We start from the raw sequence: 16,071 nt of genomic DNA, 5'->3' as shown, positions 1-16,071 counted from the left end.
CCGCATAGTGACCACATATACTACACTGCACGTTAACCACATTCACTGCACCACATGGCAAACCCATTAACTATATTACGTGGTGACCGCACCAACTACACTGCATGGTGACTGCATTAACTACGCCACATGGTTATTGCACTAACTACATTAACTGTTTACACCACAGGGTAACCACATTAACTATACCACACAGTAACTGCACAGACTAAACCGCCTGTTAACTGTACAAACAATACCACATGGTAACCACATACACTAACTGTACCACATGGGTAACCACATACACTAACTGCACATATGGTAACCACATACACTAACTGCACCACGTGGGTAACCACATACACTAACTGCACCACATGGATAACCACATACACTAACTGCATCACATGGTAACCACATACACTAACTGCACCACATGGATAACCACATACACTAACTGCACCACATGGGTAACCACATACACTAACTGCACCACATGGATAACCACATACACTAACTGCACCACATGGTAACCACATACACTAACAGCACCACATGGTAACCACATACACTAACTGCACCACAGGGTAAATTCACTGATTACAGTAACTGGTCTTTCAACTTGAGAGAAGTTATTTAATTGAAGGCACTACATGGGGTGGGACTGTTCAACATGAAGCAGGAAAGTTCAGATCCACATCCATGGTCTCAGCAGATACGGATGATTTTAGTTGTGGTGCTGATGAGCTGAGAGGAGGGGAAAATTCCCAATCTCAACGGTTACCCAGTGACATTTTCAGAAAATGTTTAGGTGGGCATGCGAGCCAAAGCCAGTAAAGGCTAAGCTGTGATGCCACTCACAGTCAAACAGCTGATTGATGCTCAGTACCTGAACTTAGCCATCTAAAAGATCTTTCAAATAATGGCCTGGTTTCTGCTAGGTTTTTCAATGGTTTTTCTCATCGCAACTTGCCAGAAATCAGCCAAAACAGCACAAATGATTGTGGAATTTTACAAACTGTATAAAATAACATTCAACATAAATTGAGTTTCCACAATCATTTGCACTAATTTTTTCTTCATCTTTCATGGGATGTGGGTGTCACTGGTAAGGCCAGTATTTGTTGCCCATCCCTAACTTCCCTTGAACTAGGGCCATTTCAGAGGGCAGTTAAGAGTCAACCGCATTGCTGTGGGTCCAGAATCATGTGTAGGCCAGACCAGGTAAGGGTGGCAGATTTCCTTCCCAAAAGGACACTAGTGAACCAGATGAGTTCCTACAGCTATCAATGATAATTTCATGGTCACCATTACTGAGACTAGCTTTCAATTCCAGGTTTATTAATTGAATTTGAACCCATGTCCCCCGAGAATTAGCCTGGGCCTCTGGATCACTAATCCAGTGATGTTATGACTATTCCACCATCTCTCCATTGGTTTATAATAGCATTGTATTAGAGGCAGGCACCACACACAAAACCACACCAAGTTACCATTCTTAAACATATCAAGGAATTTTTCAAAAGCAAATTTAAAAGATACACTCGAAAGCACTTCCGAATCCACCGGTCCACGGAAGTTTTTGCATTCAGAGATAGGTGAATGAGTGTGGGTGGAAACTTGAGAAAAAGAGCCTTCTCAAATCTAGTCCAATTTTGAGTGCACTTTATATCCAGATCACTGACTGCAGATAAAGCTGAGACTCTACACTAACGTATTTTAGGACTGCCTGTACCCTAGCTTGAGTCAGTGGCTTCAGGAGATGTGAGGTGAGAAATGGTAATAATTAAAGAGCAGAATGATTAACAATCAAAGGATTAAATGACTTGGGAGCAAAAGTGTCCCTTTTGACACGTTATTCTGAGTCACTGACAGCAGTACTATCTCTCTCCTTTATTGGCTGGTAACTAAAAGCATCTAATGTGACTTTCCATTGCTGAAGTTAATATTTACAGCCATAACTCATCAGGGAGAGGGTACTGTGCTGTATAAGATAAGGCTGCTGTTAAATTGATCAATCGCTAAACAGCCATCAGGCTGAACAATTATTGTTCCATCAGGGGCTCGCAACTATTCCAATACTAAAATAAAAGCAAAACACTTCAGATGCTGGAGATCTGAAATAAAAAGAGAAAATGCTGGAAAAACTCAGTGGGTCTGGCAGCATCTGTGGAGAGAGAAACAGAGTTAATGTTTCGACTCCAATATGATTCTTCTTCAGAGCTCTGAAGAGTCATACGGACAGGATCATTAACTCTGTTTCTCTCTCCACAGATGCTGCCAGATCTGCTGAGTTTTTCCAGCATTTTCTCTGTTTATTTCACGACCATTCCAATTGGAATTCCAGGAAATTTCTATGACCTGATCCATTGTTTTATCATTTTTACTACAGTTGTTTTGTCCATTGTAACTGGCAGGCATTTCAGCCATTATTCCTTTCCTTCACCCTAATTGTCACCAATCAATAGAGAAGAGTTTTCAATACATATCTTTGTTCTCTTATGTCTTCACTGATGTTCTTATATATCAAAAATAAATCAGCCTTCCAAACAGTATTGATAGATACAGCCATTCAGGAATGAATGGTATTCAGATCCAGCTCTGACACTTCCCTTCCCTTCCTTGACCTCTCTGTCTCAATCTCTGGTGATAGACTGTCCACCAATATTCATTACAAGCCTACCGACTCCCACAGCTACCTCGAATACAGCTCCTCACACCCTGCTTCCTGTAAGGACTCCATCCCATTCTCTCAGTTCCTTCACCTCCGTCGCATCTGTTCTGATGATGTCACTTTCCAAAACAGTGCTTCTGACCTGTCTTCATTCTTCCTTACCTAAGGTTCTCCGCCCACTGTGGTTGACAGGGCCCTCAACCGTGTCCGCCCCATCTCCCATGCCTCTGCCCTCACACCCTCCTCTCCCTCCCAGAACCATGATAGCGTCCCCCTTGTCCTCACTTATCACCCCACCAGCCTCTGCATTCAAAGAATCATCCTTCACTATTTCCACCAACTCCAGCATGATGCCACCACCAAACACATCTTCCCTTCACCCCACCCTGTTGGCATTCCGTAGGGACTGTTCCCTCCGGGACACCCTGGTCCACTCCTCCATCACCCTCAACACCTTATCCCCCTCCCCAGCACCTTCCCATGTAATCACAGAATGTGCCACACCTGCTCCTTTACCTCCTCCCTCCTCACCATCCAAAGGCCCAAACACTCCTTTCAGGTGAAGCAGCTGTCGCTTGCCATTTAACACTCCACCCTGCTCTCATGCCCACATGTCCATCCTTGGCCTGCTGCATTGTTCCAGTGAAGCTCAATGCAAACTGGAGGAACAGCACCTCATCTTCCGACTAGGCACTTTACAGCCTTCTGGACTTAACATTGAGTTCAACAATTTTAGATCATGAACTCTGTCCTTTATCCTCACCCCCCTTTTTTAATATTCATTTTTATTTTTTAATTTTTAATTTTTATCCACTTATTTTTATTTTTTTTCATTTTTATTCATTGTTTTATTCTCACCTTTTTTCCTATTTTTGATTTTTTTACACCACCCCCCACCCCACCCCCACTAGGTCACTTGTTCATGTTGTTCTTTCCAGAGTGCTTACCCTTGTCCTGCTATTGCCACATTCTGCTTTCTGACCTTAATGTCACCATCAGCATCTCCTTTAGCCAGTACCACTACCATTAACACCCACTTTGTCCTTTTGTTCATGACATTTTTGCCAATCTCTCCTTTGCCTCCACCTATCGCTGGCCTTCTATCCAGCTTCACCTGCTCCACCTCCTTTAAACAGTATAAATTTCATCACATTTTTACTTCTCTTTAGCTCTGAGGAAGAGTCATATGGACTTGAAACGTTAACTCTGTCTTTCTCTCCACAGATGCTGTTAGACCTGCTGAGTTTTTCCAGCATTTTCTCTTTTTGTTTCAGACCCAGCTTGTTGTGCAAACACTCAGTACCACATTCCTCATGTCCAAAATATGTAGCTCAGGCTTCCACCCACCCATCGTTCAATGGGTAGCACTCCTGCCTCAAGTCAAAAACTTGTGGGTTCAACTCCCACTCCAGAGACTTGGGTGCATTGCTTTGGCTGACACCTCCAGGGCAGTACTGAGGGAGGACTATGGGTTCCCATAGTAACAGTTTTTATCTGGAGTAAGGATCCATTGTGTAACAGGAGAGCAAGTTCTGCCAGGCCGAGGAGGGTGGTGCTAGATGGGGACTGGCTGGGCCTCCTTTGAGAAAGAAGTGGAGAGCTCTAAGACTATCCCACTGGGGGATGGAGGTGCAGAGAGATTGGACATCCATGGTGAAGAGGAGATGGTTAGGGCCAGGGAACTGCAAACTATTCAAGTGACATCAAGCATCGGAAGTGTTGCAAATGTTGGTCAGAAAAAACAGACAAGGGACGCAGAAAAAGAGACGAGGTAGGAAGAAATCAGTCTGTGGGTCAAAAACAGTCTTGTCTGTGGGTCTTAGGAGGGAGGTAGGAGTGGGCTGAGCAGGTTTGGGGGATTATGAGGCCATAGAGGGAAGATCTCCAGAGGCAATGATGCCAGTGACTTTGGGAACTACAGCTTGATGTTGAGTAGCGGGGTCAGATTCCTGGGAAGGTAGGAAGAAGTGCTGGAGAGTTGGTGTTCAGCCTTTGCAAGACAGAGGCCAGTATGCCAGACAACAACCCTTGGCACCTTTGTCAGCAGGTTTGATGACAATGTTAGCATTGGACCTGAGAGAACAGAGTGCAGCAAGTTCAGTTGGAGACAGGTTAGAGTGAATGAAGGGAGCAGAGAGGTTGAGATGGCCAGAGGGAGGGGACCAGGTGGAGAGAGGAGATAAAAGGCAGATGTCATCCAGCTGAAACGGTGATTTACTTGTACATTTTTCAATTTAGTATTCACTGTTCTTGATGCAGTCTCCTCTCCTCCTTTACAGCCTTCTGGACTCAACATTGAGTTCAACTATTTCAGACCATAACCTCTCTCCCATTTTCTCAATGGCAGCTGACTGTGATGAGTCTGCTATCTCCATTGACACCTCCTCTAATCCATCGTTTTCTGGTTCTGTGTCCATGTCCTTTGGCCTTGCATCATCATCCCTTCTGTCACTTAATCTTACCTGTCTTCCACCCTATCACAGACCTTCCCTTTTGTTCTTTCCTCCACTCCCTTCTTTCCCTTCCTCTGTGGATGATACAAAACTTGGAAGCATTGTAACCTGTGAGGAGGACAGTGTAGAACTTCAAAAGGGCATAGACAAGCTCATGGAGTGGGCAGATAGGTGGCAGATGAAGTTCAATGCAGAGAAGTGTGAGGTGATGCATTTTGGTGGAAGAAAATGGAGAGGCAATATAAAATAAGGGATATGATTCTTAAAGGTGTGCAGGAGCAGAGGGACCTGGGTGTATATGTGCATCGATCACTGAAGGCGGCAGGACAGGTAGAGAGATCAGTAAATAAGCTTAAATTATCCTGAGCTTTATTAATCGGGGTATGGAGTACAAGAGCAGGGAGGTTATGATGAGCTTATATAAGACACTAGTTAGACCTCAGCTGGAGTATTGTGTACAGTTCTGGGTGTCACATTATAGGAAGGATGTGAACACATTGGAGAGAATGCAGAAGATGTTTATACAAATGGTTCCAGGGATGAGAAACTTGAGATACAAAGATAGATCGGAGAGGTTGGGGCTGTTCTCCTTGGAGTGGAGAAGGCTAAGAGGAGATTTGATAGAGATGTTCAAAATCATGAAGGGGCAGGATAGAGTTGATAGGGAGAAAATGTTTCCGCTCGTAAAGGGATCAAGAACGAGAGGGCACGGGTTTAAAGTGATTTGCAAAAGAAGCAAATATGAGGTGAGAAAAATCTTTTTCACACAGCAAGTGGTTCGAGTCTGGAATGCATTGCCTGGAAGTGTGGTGGAGGCAGGTTCAACCGAGGCATTCAAGAGGGCATTGGATGGTTACTTAAATGGAAACAATGTGCAGGGTTATGGGGAAAAGGCAGGAGATTGGCACTAAGTTAAAATGCTCATTTGGACAGCTAGAGGGGCTGAATGGCCTCTTTCTGTGTCGTAACAATTTTGTGCCTAAGCACTTGCTTAAAACCTGTTACATCTCTAACCCTTTCCAGTTCTGACGAAAGACTATCGATCTGAAGCGTTAGCCGTTTCTCTCTCCACCTTTGTTGCCTGGCGTGCTGAGTATTTCCAACATTTTCTAACTTTGTTTCAGGCTTCCAGCATCTGCAGTATTTTGTGTTCATGCTCAGCGAAATGATTTTGGCTGGTTTCAGCCCAGTTACCGGTGGAGGGAGACCAAACCACAGCTGGTTCTTTATTATCAAACACATCTGGAGAAGTCAAAGGATCGGCTTGTATGAGCCATTGAGAAATCTCTCATGGGTCCAGAAAGAGGTACATTTCTGTGGTTTAGGTTAAGGGATTTTTTATGGAGCTTTACCCTGTATTAATTAACTGAACTTGGAGCGCTCGATGCTGCTGCTAGATGTCCCAAATCAGAAAACGGTTCTGTTTCCCAGCAACGAGTTCCTTCTTTTTAATGAACAAATGTAGATTATCAGTGGTTATACCTGCAGCGAGTTGATGAATAGGTTTGATTTTAATAGACAAGAGGGCGACACGAGGGAAGAGGCGGTGCCACCTCGGGGCCAGAACCTGCAGCTACATTGTGATCACTGACAGAAAAATTGAATGGGAAATGTTAACATAACACAATGGTTAATAGTGATTAAAAAAAAATGTGACCAAAAATTGTGCCAACAGGAAATAAGGTTTGTGGGCACAAGTATTCAGTATTTGCTGCTAACATCTGTGGTGTGTACATTATAACCACACTGCTTATAGTATCCATGTTCTGTAGAAAATGGAGCAAATATAAATACAGATTGCTCTGCAGTGTTAAGACAAACTTACTCTTTGTGTTGTACATGAGACTTAGCCAAGCGCCTTTGGTGTCATTTTCATATGTCTGTAGGTGTTCCCATACAAACACATTCTCAGTCTCATCAAGAATGGACAGCATCTCGGCCCCATGCACTGTTCAAAAACAATTGGAAAAGGAGCATCAACTAGAGCAGCCGGTACAGTAACTGCAGAGAACAGTCTGGGTTATCCCACAACACCCGGTTTCTATAAGATGGATAAAGCGTCCCCCGCAGGTATGAATTATCAGAGATTTCTTCATCCACGTTATCGTACATTTCACATACCTTTCTGACAGAACTTAGCTGCGTCTTTGGGAGTGGCATTCTTCTCCAAATGGAAGGTGTAACAGTGATTACGGAAGGGGATCCAGGAAGAATCCTGTAGGCTACTTGGGCAAGTCCCAGCGAAAGTTGACTTGCTGGACCAGGACTCTGAGAAGGAAAAAAACATCAGAGGTTAAAGTCAGAATCCAACATACAGAAATATCCTGGTTCTCAAGGGGCCATTTCCTCTCGCTACACTGTAAACAGGTTTACTGGTATATAGGAACAGGAGGCCATTCAACCCCGCGAGCTTCTTCCAACTTCAATTAGATTTTGTTTCTGATCTGTGTCCTAATTCCATAGCCCTGGATACTCTGACAAAAATCTAAATTGAATTAAATTTCACTGGTGGAATTTCAATTTATCTCCTTTGGTTTGCTTGTCTACTCAAAATGGCAAAGTATTGTGGATGCTGGAAATCGGAAATATAAACAGAAAATGCTGAAAATACCCAGGTCTCTGGGGAGAGAAACAGGGTCAATGGGCTGAATAATGTGGGGGGGGGGGGGGGGGGGGGGGGGGGGGGGGGGGGGGGGGGGGGGGGGGGCCCTGCTGATGCCTCCCCCCCCCACCTCACAGAAGCTGAGTCCGCTTGGAGCCATAAAGCGCTGCAGGCAGGCTTACCAAAACGGACTTCCGCTCCTCACTGCTGAGTTCAAACCTGCAAACTCATTCTCCTGTGGAATGGTTGGCTTGCTTCAATTGGCTTAATAAAGATGCTCACTGTTACTCAACAACAACAGCTTGAATTTATATAGTGCCTTTAAGGCAGTAAAACATCCCAAGGCCTCTGTTGGTAACACTCTCACCTTTGAGACAGGAAATCATGGACTCAAATCACGCTCTAGGCTGACACTCCAGTGCAGTGCTGAGGGAGTGCCGCACTGTCAGGGGTGCCATCTTTTGGCTGAGACATCAGACCGAGGCCCTGTCTTCCCATTCACGTGGGTGTAAGAGATGCCACGGCACTATTTTGTCATTAGTTCTCCCTGATAGCCTGACAAATATGTATGCTGCAACCACAATCACAAAGCTAAAACGATTAACCGGTCATTATCACATTGCTGTAGGGATGGGGTCTTGTTCTGCACAAATTAGCTGCTGAATATCCTCCATTATAAAGGTGACCTTACTTTAAAAGTACTTCAATAGCTATAATGTGCCTTGGGTTGTGAAAGGCACCATATAAATGAAAATCTTTTCTCTAAAAGCGTGAGTATTATAATGTACCCAGAAGGTTGTATTAACTGATGCAACCTCATGGCTTCACTTTGGTGTCCCCTTATATAAAAAAAACCAGTAGCACTTGTTGATAGAATATTTATCTGGAACATTGCCTGCTGTCCTTTTCAGACAGCTAATCTCTTCACAGATGCTGTCAGGCCAGCTGTGTATTTCTAGTATTTTCCATTCTTATTTCTTTATTTGTACTGGGCTAGTGATGTTGGTTGAGAAGTAAAAAAACACTAGGGGAGACCTGGCTTGCTCTTTGTTGCAATAGCGTCACGGGATGTTTAACTGTCCACCTGAGAGGGCGGACGGGGGCCTCGGTTTAACATCTCATCTCAAAGCACACCGGCAGGAACGGAGTTGCTGGGTGAAATGATCTGAAACAGACAAACTCGGCATGTGGGAGAAGGGGGAAACTGAACAAAGTGGGAGAGAGGGAGAGAGAGAGCAGGAAACTCCAGCCTGAACTGATGGGAAATGCGGCACATACCATGAGTGTCTGGAGTGAGGGTTACCATTAATATCAAGGTGCCTGCTATATTGTTGGAACACAACATACCTACAGCTGGGAGAACAGAACCAAACAGCAGTAACGCAAAATTTTGTTAAAATGTGAACTTTGCACAATTTACAATTATACCCCGAGATTGAACACACCACAGCCAGGGGTCCCGATATTTATTAAAGCTCCTAATGTTTGGCACTACTCCTGGAATGACATAAGTGAATTGCACTTCTGTAAAAGGGAGGGATTTAAATATTAGGGACTGATAAAGCACAGTTTCCCATCAGAGCCTTGACCCCTAAACTCCTGATTCCAGCCCCGGCCCCAATCCTGCATTCACTTCCCTGACTGTGGCTGCCACATGAGCAGCTCCTGATCTCACACTACACTTCACCAGCGGGCTCTCAGGCCTTGTTGGCTCCAGTAGTTCGAGACGCAGTATCAGGGCAGACTCAGACTCACTGTTAAACCACCCTGTTCCCCTAGTGACGGGCACGGTCAAATACCTAGGCTTTTGTTTCTCCACACAAAGCACAATAATGACAATAAAGTGTAGGAAGACAGGAGAACACGTTGCCAGAACACAGTTATAAGAATTACAGAAAGGAAGACAGACAATGAGAGAGAGAGAGAGAGAGAGATGGAGAAAATAATCAAATGTCAAGAATTCAAGTTGCCATTTGCAGATAGCAGTTTTCTCCAGCTGGTGATCAAAGGAATACTGTAGATTCAGATAAATCACTAGCTCTAAAAGTGAACAGCTCTCCAAGCAGTATGATGAAAGCCTCTTATGAAAATTAGAGCCCTTTCACTGAGTGGCCTGACCCTGCCTTGATTGGTGAGGTGAAAAATGTGTCACTGTGAACTGAGCTTTAGCTAATGAAGGTCAGAATGGGTCTGCAATCTGGCTTCCCACCAGCAGGTGGGGATGTCGGTGTCGCTGTCCATCAATATTGTCGACAGCTTTCAAAAGCTGCATCAGGAGCTAGGCAGGATGATGAGGAGGCGAAGGGAAGATCTTGAGTCAGTCATTAAGAGTAGTTGGGAGGGAAGATCATAAGTTTGAGAAGCCCAAAGCAACAGAAAGTCTTAGAAGTGCAGAGAATGAGAGGTCAAAGGGCATCAGTTTTTATCTTCAGTGTGGAGATCATTGGCTTCCAATCTTTAAAGGGAGTCCCTGAGCTATGTGAGAGGCTATCATATTGGTGAATGTGGACACGCAGACTCCAACGCTGCAGCACACATTCTCTTTATGCTCTTACTGCAGGTGAAGCTCTGTGCAGGCTTCACAGCCCCAACCACAGCATACTGTAACTACAGGAGCTGTACACTATGGATTATTACAGCACCTGAGTGATTGTAAGAAAAGGACTAATCAGAGAAGCCCTCCTTGTTAGCTCAAGCCTTGAAACTGCCTGAGAAAGTTAGGGAGTCGAAGAACTGTGTGCAATTTATTTATCTATTTAGTGTGTTCCCAGTCACAGAGCCAAGCAATAGCCTTGACAGTGGCTAGATAGAGATCTTCAGGCCTGCCTTCAAGTTCAGTCAGCGGGCACTGCTCGATAATGAGAGTCATTGTTTGGGACCTAATGCACCACAGCTGCAGCCTGGATGGTCTTGGCAACTCCACTGATAGTGGGTGGTTGTATAGAGGTCTTGGCCAATCCGGAAATGGTTTTAAAGGACTCACTGTCGCCGCAGAAGATCAAAGCTTAGTGGATGAGCAGCGGGGTCTATGATGAGAGATTGGTTTCTGATGGGTGTTTCCTCCTGCCACAGGTCCTCAGCTGTTACACCTTGGAGTGGTGGGTTCATCCATCTGGGGTGGCGTGAGGGTAGATGGACTGCTGGTGGGTTAAGGAGGTCCTAGAAGGGCAGGCTTGGGTTGGTGTAGACCTTCTCCAGTAGCTTGCCTGTTGCAATTATCCTGCTGATTTCATTTTTGGGGGGGGGGGGGGGTGCGGTATGCAGGCGCTGGAGGTGGGCCAATGTTGCTCAGAACTGGGAGCCGGGGAGGCAAGTTGGTCATAGAATTCCTGTAATGATGCACATTGAGTTGAGTTGCACATTGATAAGTTTGGTGTGGGCAGATTGGTACCATACAGGGGCACAGTATTCTGCAGTTGAGGACATGATGGCCAAGAACAGAGGGCCTGTGATCGCCACGAGGGACCAGCCAGTTTACTGATAAAGTTGCTGCAGGTTTTAATTTTTTTCTGCAGTCTTGCTGAGATGCTGAAGGGACAGGGCAGTCAAATCAGGGTTGAATGATAACTGTGTTTGGTAACATTGTGGATTATATGAATTGTCAAATAGCAAGCCTGGAACATGACACGTCCAAAAGAGTTGGGGGTTTGGACAGGTCGCTCTGCGTTCAAAGGTCAACCTAGAAAATAACAGAACTGAAACCACATGATGTCTTGGATTCTCCAACTAATAGTCTGCAAGGTTATGTTGTGAAATGCCGCTGTTCAGTGTGTGTTTAATTATGGTCAATAGTATCGTTGGGATGTTGGGATCTGGAATGCACTGCCAAAAAAGGTGTTCAAAACAAATTCATTAGTGATTTTCAAAAATGAATACTTCAAGGGGAAAAAAATTGCAGGGCTATGGGGAAAGAGCAGGGGAATGGGGCTAATTGAACAGCTCTTTCAAAGAGCTGGCACAGATACAATGGGCTGAATGGGCTGCTTTTGTGCTGTTTGATTCTATTCTATGAATAATTATTAATGTAGGCTTAATAAATCTGTGAAGCTCTGACAATCACTAATGTGAATGCTATCATTTTGAGGAATAATTTATAATTTAGAATACCCAACCTACAATCTTACCTTCTTTTGTTAGAAAAACAACCTACATTTATATAGCACTTTTAACATTATAAATGCCCCGAAGTGCTTCGCAGGAGCGTTGTAAAACAAAATAAGGCAGCAAGCCACCTAAGGGGATCTCAGATCAGATGAACAAAAGCTCAGTCAAAGAGCTGGTGTCTTCAAGGAGGAAAGTGAGGTAAGAGGTGGAGAGATGTTGGGAGGAAATTCTAGAGCTTGGGGCCCAGGCAACTGAAGGCACGACCACCACTGGTGGCACAATTAAAATTGGGAATGCAGCAGAGGCCAGGATTGATGGATGCAGATATCTGGGAGGGTTGTGAGGCTGTTTTATAGACTAGTTTAACCTCAGGCTGTTGCCAGAGAGAAGGATGGAGTCGGTAGCGAGGGAACAGAGTGTGCAGCAGGGACTGAAAACAATGGCTTCAGTTCCCAATATTTACTTGGCAGAAATTTCTCCTCATCAGTACTGGATGTTGGATAAACAGTTTGACAAGTAAGCAACAGTGGAGGAGTTGGGAGAGGTGGTCAGAGATGACTGGGTTTCATCAGGGTACATGTGAAAACATAACGCTATACTTTTGGATGATGTTGCTGAGGGGCAGTATGTTGATGAGAAATAGGAGGGGAGCCCAAGGACAGATCCTTGGGGCCACTAGAGGTAACGATGCAGGAGCAGGAAGAGAAGCCATTGCAAGTGATGCTCAGGCTACGATTAGGTAGATAAGAATGGAACCAGGTGAGAAGTGGGGAGGGGAGGGCAGTGGCTGGCTGGAGAGGGTGTGGAGTGGGAGGGGAGAGGTGGGAGGGGTGTGGGGGAGGGGAGAGTGTGGGGTTGTGGGGAGGCATTGGAGGAGGACGGTGTGGTCAGCCATGCCAAGGGCTGCTAACAGGTCAAGAAGGATGAGGTGGTCAAGTTTACCTTTGTCACAATCGCAAAGGATGTCATTTGTAATTTTGATAGCTGTTGTTTTGGGACAGTGAGGAGCAGAAATCTGATTGCATGGATTCAAGCATGGAATTCTGGGAAAGATGGGCACAGATTCGGGAGGTGACAACACCTTCAAGGACTTTGGAGAATGACATAAAGTTTGACAGCAGAGAAACAGGCCACTCGGCCCAGCTGACCATGTTCCTGCTCCACAGCAGCCTCCTCTCTCTCAGTCTACAGGACCCTTCAAAAACTCACCCGCCTCCTGCCACTTCAGAGGGTGAAGCTGCCCGCTGTGCCTACCTCCAGCCACTTTGCAGATCGCTCCCTTCAGCTTCGTCTCACAGCTGGACGTTCGCCACGTCCCGTCCACGTCCATGTGAGCACAGCCCAAGATCTGGCGCGGCTCCCCCTCCTGCCAGTTGGTGTAGTCCGACTCCTCCCCACTCAGCCAGGAGAAAGCCCTGGCTCCCTGAGTAAGATCACAGCGGTTACTGAGTGTGGCAGTGTGGAGGAGAGAGAGAGAAGCAGAGAACAACAACTACCTCTACTCGTACTTACAAAGCATCCATCATGCATAAAACATCCCAAGGCGCTTCATAGGGGCCTTATCAAGCAAAATTTGACACCAAGCTACATACAGTGATATTAGGCCAGGCGACCAAAAGCTTGGTCAAAGAGGCAAGTTTTAAGGAGTGTCTTAATGGAGGAAAGTGAGGTCGAGAGGCTGAGGTGTAGGGAGGGAGTTCCATAGCTCGTGGCCCCGGCAATGAACACACCAGCCACCAATGGTGGAGTGGTTAAAATGAAGATTGTGCAAATGGTCAGAACTGCAGGTGGGCAGAGTCCTCAGAAGATGAATAGGGCTGGAGGACGTTACAGAGATAGGGAGGAGCCAAGCCAGAGAGAATTTTAAATTTAATTCTGCTTCACCAGGGTCCAATGTAAGTCAGCGAGCACGGAGTCTGATGAAAGAGAGCCAATATCGGAATGGGTCCCTGGAGCGGGTATTGTGCTGCCATCATGCCCATACTGTGGGTTTTCTGATTGTGTCTGTGCATTTGTTGAGAGTAGTTAAGAATGTGACGTACAGGGCTGTACAGGGGAGGGTGTGGCATGAAGGGGTGGGGGGGGCAGAGGAAGCAGAGTCTGTGAGGACAAGAACGATGGTTGTCTAGTCGGAGAGATTGCGGAATAGTCCCTCTCGGTCAGCTCTCTGCCTAGAGAAAAGTGACAGACGGGGAAAGTGGATGGAGCAAGAAGCTCTCCAGAGAGGTGGGTTACCAATCCTCCAGGAATGGCCAGGTGTCCCCAGAAATTAAGTTTAATCTCCAGGGCACAGTTTACAGGCCATGAAACAAAAATGATCTGTTCTTCAAGTTTCTGGTCGGAGGCGGAAAAGCATGTGAATAAATCTCCAGGAATACATCCAATCAGATATAAAAACAAAGAACTGCGGATGCTGGAAATCTAAAACAAAAACAGAATTACTTGGAAAAACTCAGCAGGTCTGGCAGCATCGGCGGAGAAGGAAAGAGTTGACGTTTCGAGTCCTCATGACCCTTCCACATTACTCAGTTCTGTCGAAGGGTCATGAGGACTCGAAACGTCAACTCTTTTCTTCTCCGCCGATGCTGCCAGACCTGCTGAGTTTTTCCAGGTAATTCTGTTTTTGTCTTATACATCCAATCAGGTTTGGTAATTGTAGAGAGAGGTGGAATCAACAAAATCCCCCAATCGAAGAGGAGCCAGTGTGAGGCTCATTTCTGCTTCCAAGCCACTTGTGCTCTTGGCTGAGCGGATGGGGCTGGTGGACTTTGAATGCAGTTGGGAGGAGTCTGTGGTAATTTTTATATACCCCGACTGTCAGAAACGGTAAAATGCTGAGCGTGAGGTTTGTGTTGTGAACCCAGTTAAAGCTGAGCCCAGGAGCAGCTATGTGTAATATCCCTATTAACCCTTTAGGACCCATTGGCTAACATCTCAGTTCAAATTAGCAGAGCAAGAGTTCATAAACAGGGGACATGTTCAGTGCACACATAGGGACTTTGTGCTTGCTTGAGATGGACTTAATATTAAAGGTTATAAGGTGCTCCAAATGAGTAAGACATGACAGAGTGCGGAGATCTGTGTTTGTAACTGTGAGGGGTTAGTAATAAACAAAATCTGTAGGCAGCACTTTTAACCTAATCCACCCATTAGAAACCTGCTGGGATCGGGTGCATATCTGCTTTTACCCCAAGTCTACTATGAGGTCGATGTGGCCAACATTACATCAGTAACTAGACTTCAGAAATACCTTCATTGGCCGTAAAACACTTTTGAGATGTCCAGTGGTCATGAAAAGCGGTAGATAAATGCAAGTTTTTCTTTAATGGAGAACGATATTAGGTTGTGGTGGGGGGCGCGGGTGCTGGTGGTTGGTGGGGTGGGGGGGAGGGAAGGGTAAAGCTGGTGCTCCACCCGATCCTGTGGGTTTCCTGCATCGAGAGGTTAAAAGTGCCCCTTCTGTGTTGTGTAGTGTGTTGGCTGACACAGTTCCCCTGCTTGTGAACAAGTACCATCAGCCAGGGGGTGGGGGAGGTGGGGGGTTGGGGGGTGGGTGGGGCAGTGGTAGGGAGGGAAGTGGGGGGAGGGGAGGGCAGTGGCTGGCAGGAGAGGATGTGGAGTTGGGGGGGGGGGAGAGGTGGGAGGGGAGTGGGGGAGGGGAGAGTGTGGGGTTGGGGGAGTGCATGGAGTGGGGGAAAGGGATGGTGAAGGGTAGGGGGAGGTGTAGAGGGGGAAGGGGACTGGGGGGATGGGAAGGTGTGGGGTGGTGGGGGCAAAGGTGTGGAGTGGGGGGAAGGGAATGGCGTGGAACAGGGGGAGAGGAGAGTGTGGGGGAGGGGAGGGGAGAGTGTGGGGGAGGGGAGAGTGTGGGGGAGGGGAGGGGAGAGTGTGGGGGAGGGGAGGGTGTGGGGGAGGGGAGAGTGTGGGGGAGGGGAGAGTGTGGGGGAGGGGAGAGTGTGGGGGAGGGGAGAGTGTGGGGGAGGGGAGGGTGTGGGGGAGAGGAGAGTGTGGGGGAGGGGAGGGGAGAGTGTGGGGGAGGGGAGAGTGTGGGGGGAGGGGAGGGTGTGGGGGGAGGGGAGGGTGTGGGGGAGGGGAGGGGTGTGGGGGAGGGGGAGAGTGTGGGGGAGGGGAGAGTGTGGGGGAGGGGAGGGGGAGAGTGTGGGGGGAGGGGGAGGGGAGAGTGTGGGGGAGGGGAGGGGAGAGTGTGGGGGGAGGGGGAGAGTGTGGGGGGGGAGGGGAGAGTGTGGGGGAGGGGA

At 46.7% G+C, this 16,071-nt stretch overlaps 1 protein-coding gene across 3 annotated transcripts in view; it reads right to left on the bottom strand.

The window, feature by feature from the left end:
• The window catches only part of mrc2 (mannose receptor, C type 2), a 263,455-nt gene that overhangs the window by 9,292 nt on the left and 238,092 nt on the right, over nucleotides 1-16,071 (bottom strand). For all 3 annotated transcript variants that reach the window (XM_041173462.1, XM_041173463.1, XM_041173464.1), the window contains 3 exons: nucleotides 13,070-13,238; nucleotides 7,231-7,377; nucleotides 6,935-7,057 (listed from right to left, as the gene is read on the bottom strand). In XM_041173462.1, the coding sequence (XP_041029396.1) occupies nucleotides 6,935-7,057; nucleotides 7,231-7,377; nucleotides 13,070-13,238 (439 nt within the window). The remainder of the gene's footprint in view (nucleotides 1-6,934; nucleotides 7,058-7,230; nucleotides 7,378-13,069; nucleotides 13,239-16,071) is intronic.

The sequence above is a fragment of the Carcharodon carcharias genome, chromosome 23 (assembly GCF_017639515.1).
Source record: "Carcharodon carcharias isolate sCarCar2 chromosome 23, sCarCar2.pri, whole genome shotgun sequence".
NCBI lineage: Eukaryota > Metazoa > Chordata > Chondrichthyes > Lamniformes > Lamnidae > Carcharodon > Carcharodon carcharias.
The sequence above is the reverse complement of the archived record's forward strand: the minus strand, read 5'-3'. Positions and strand labels throughout refer to the sequence as shown.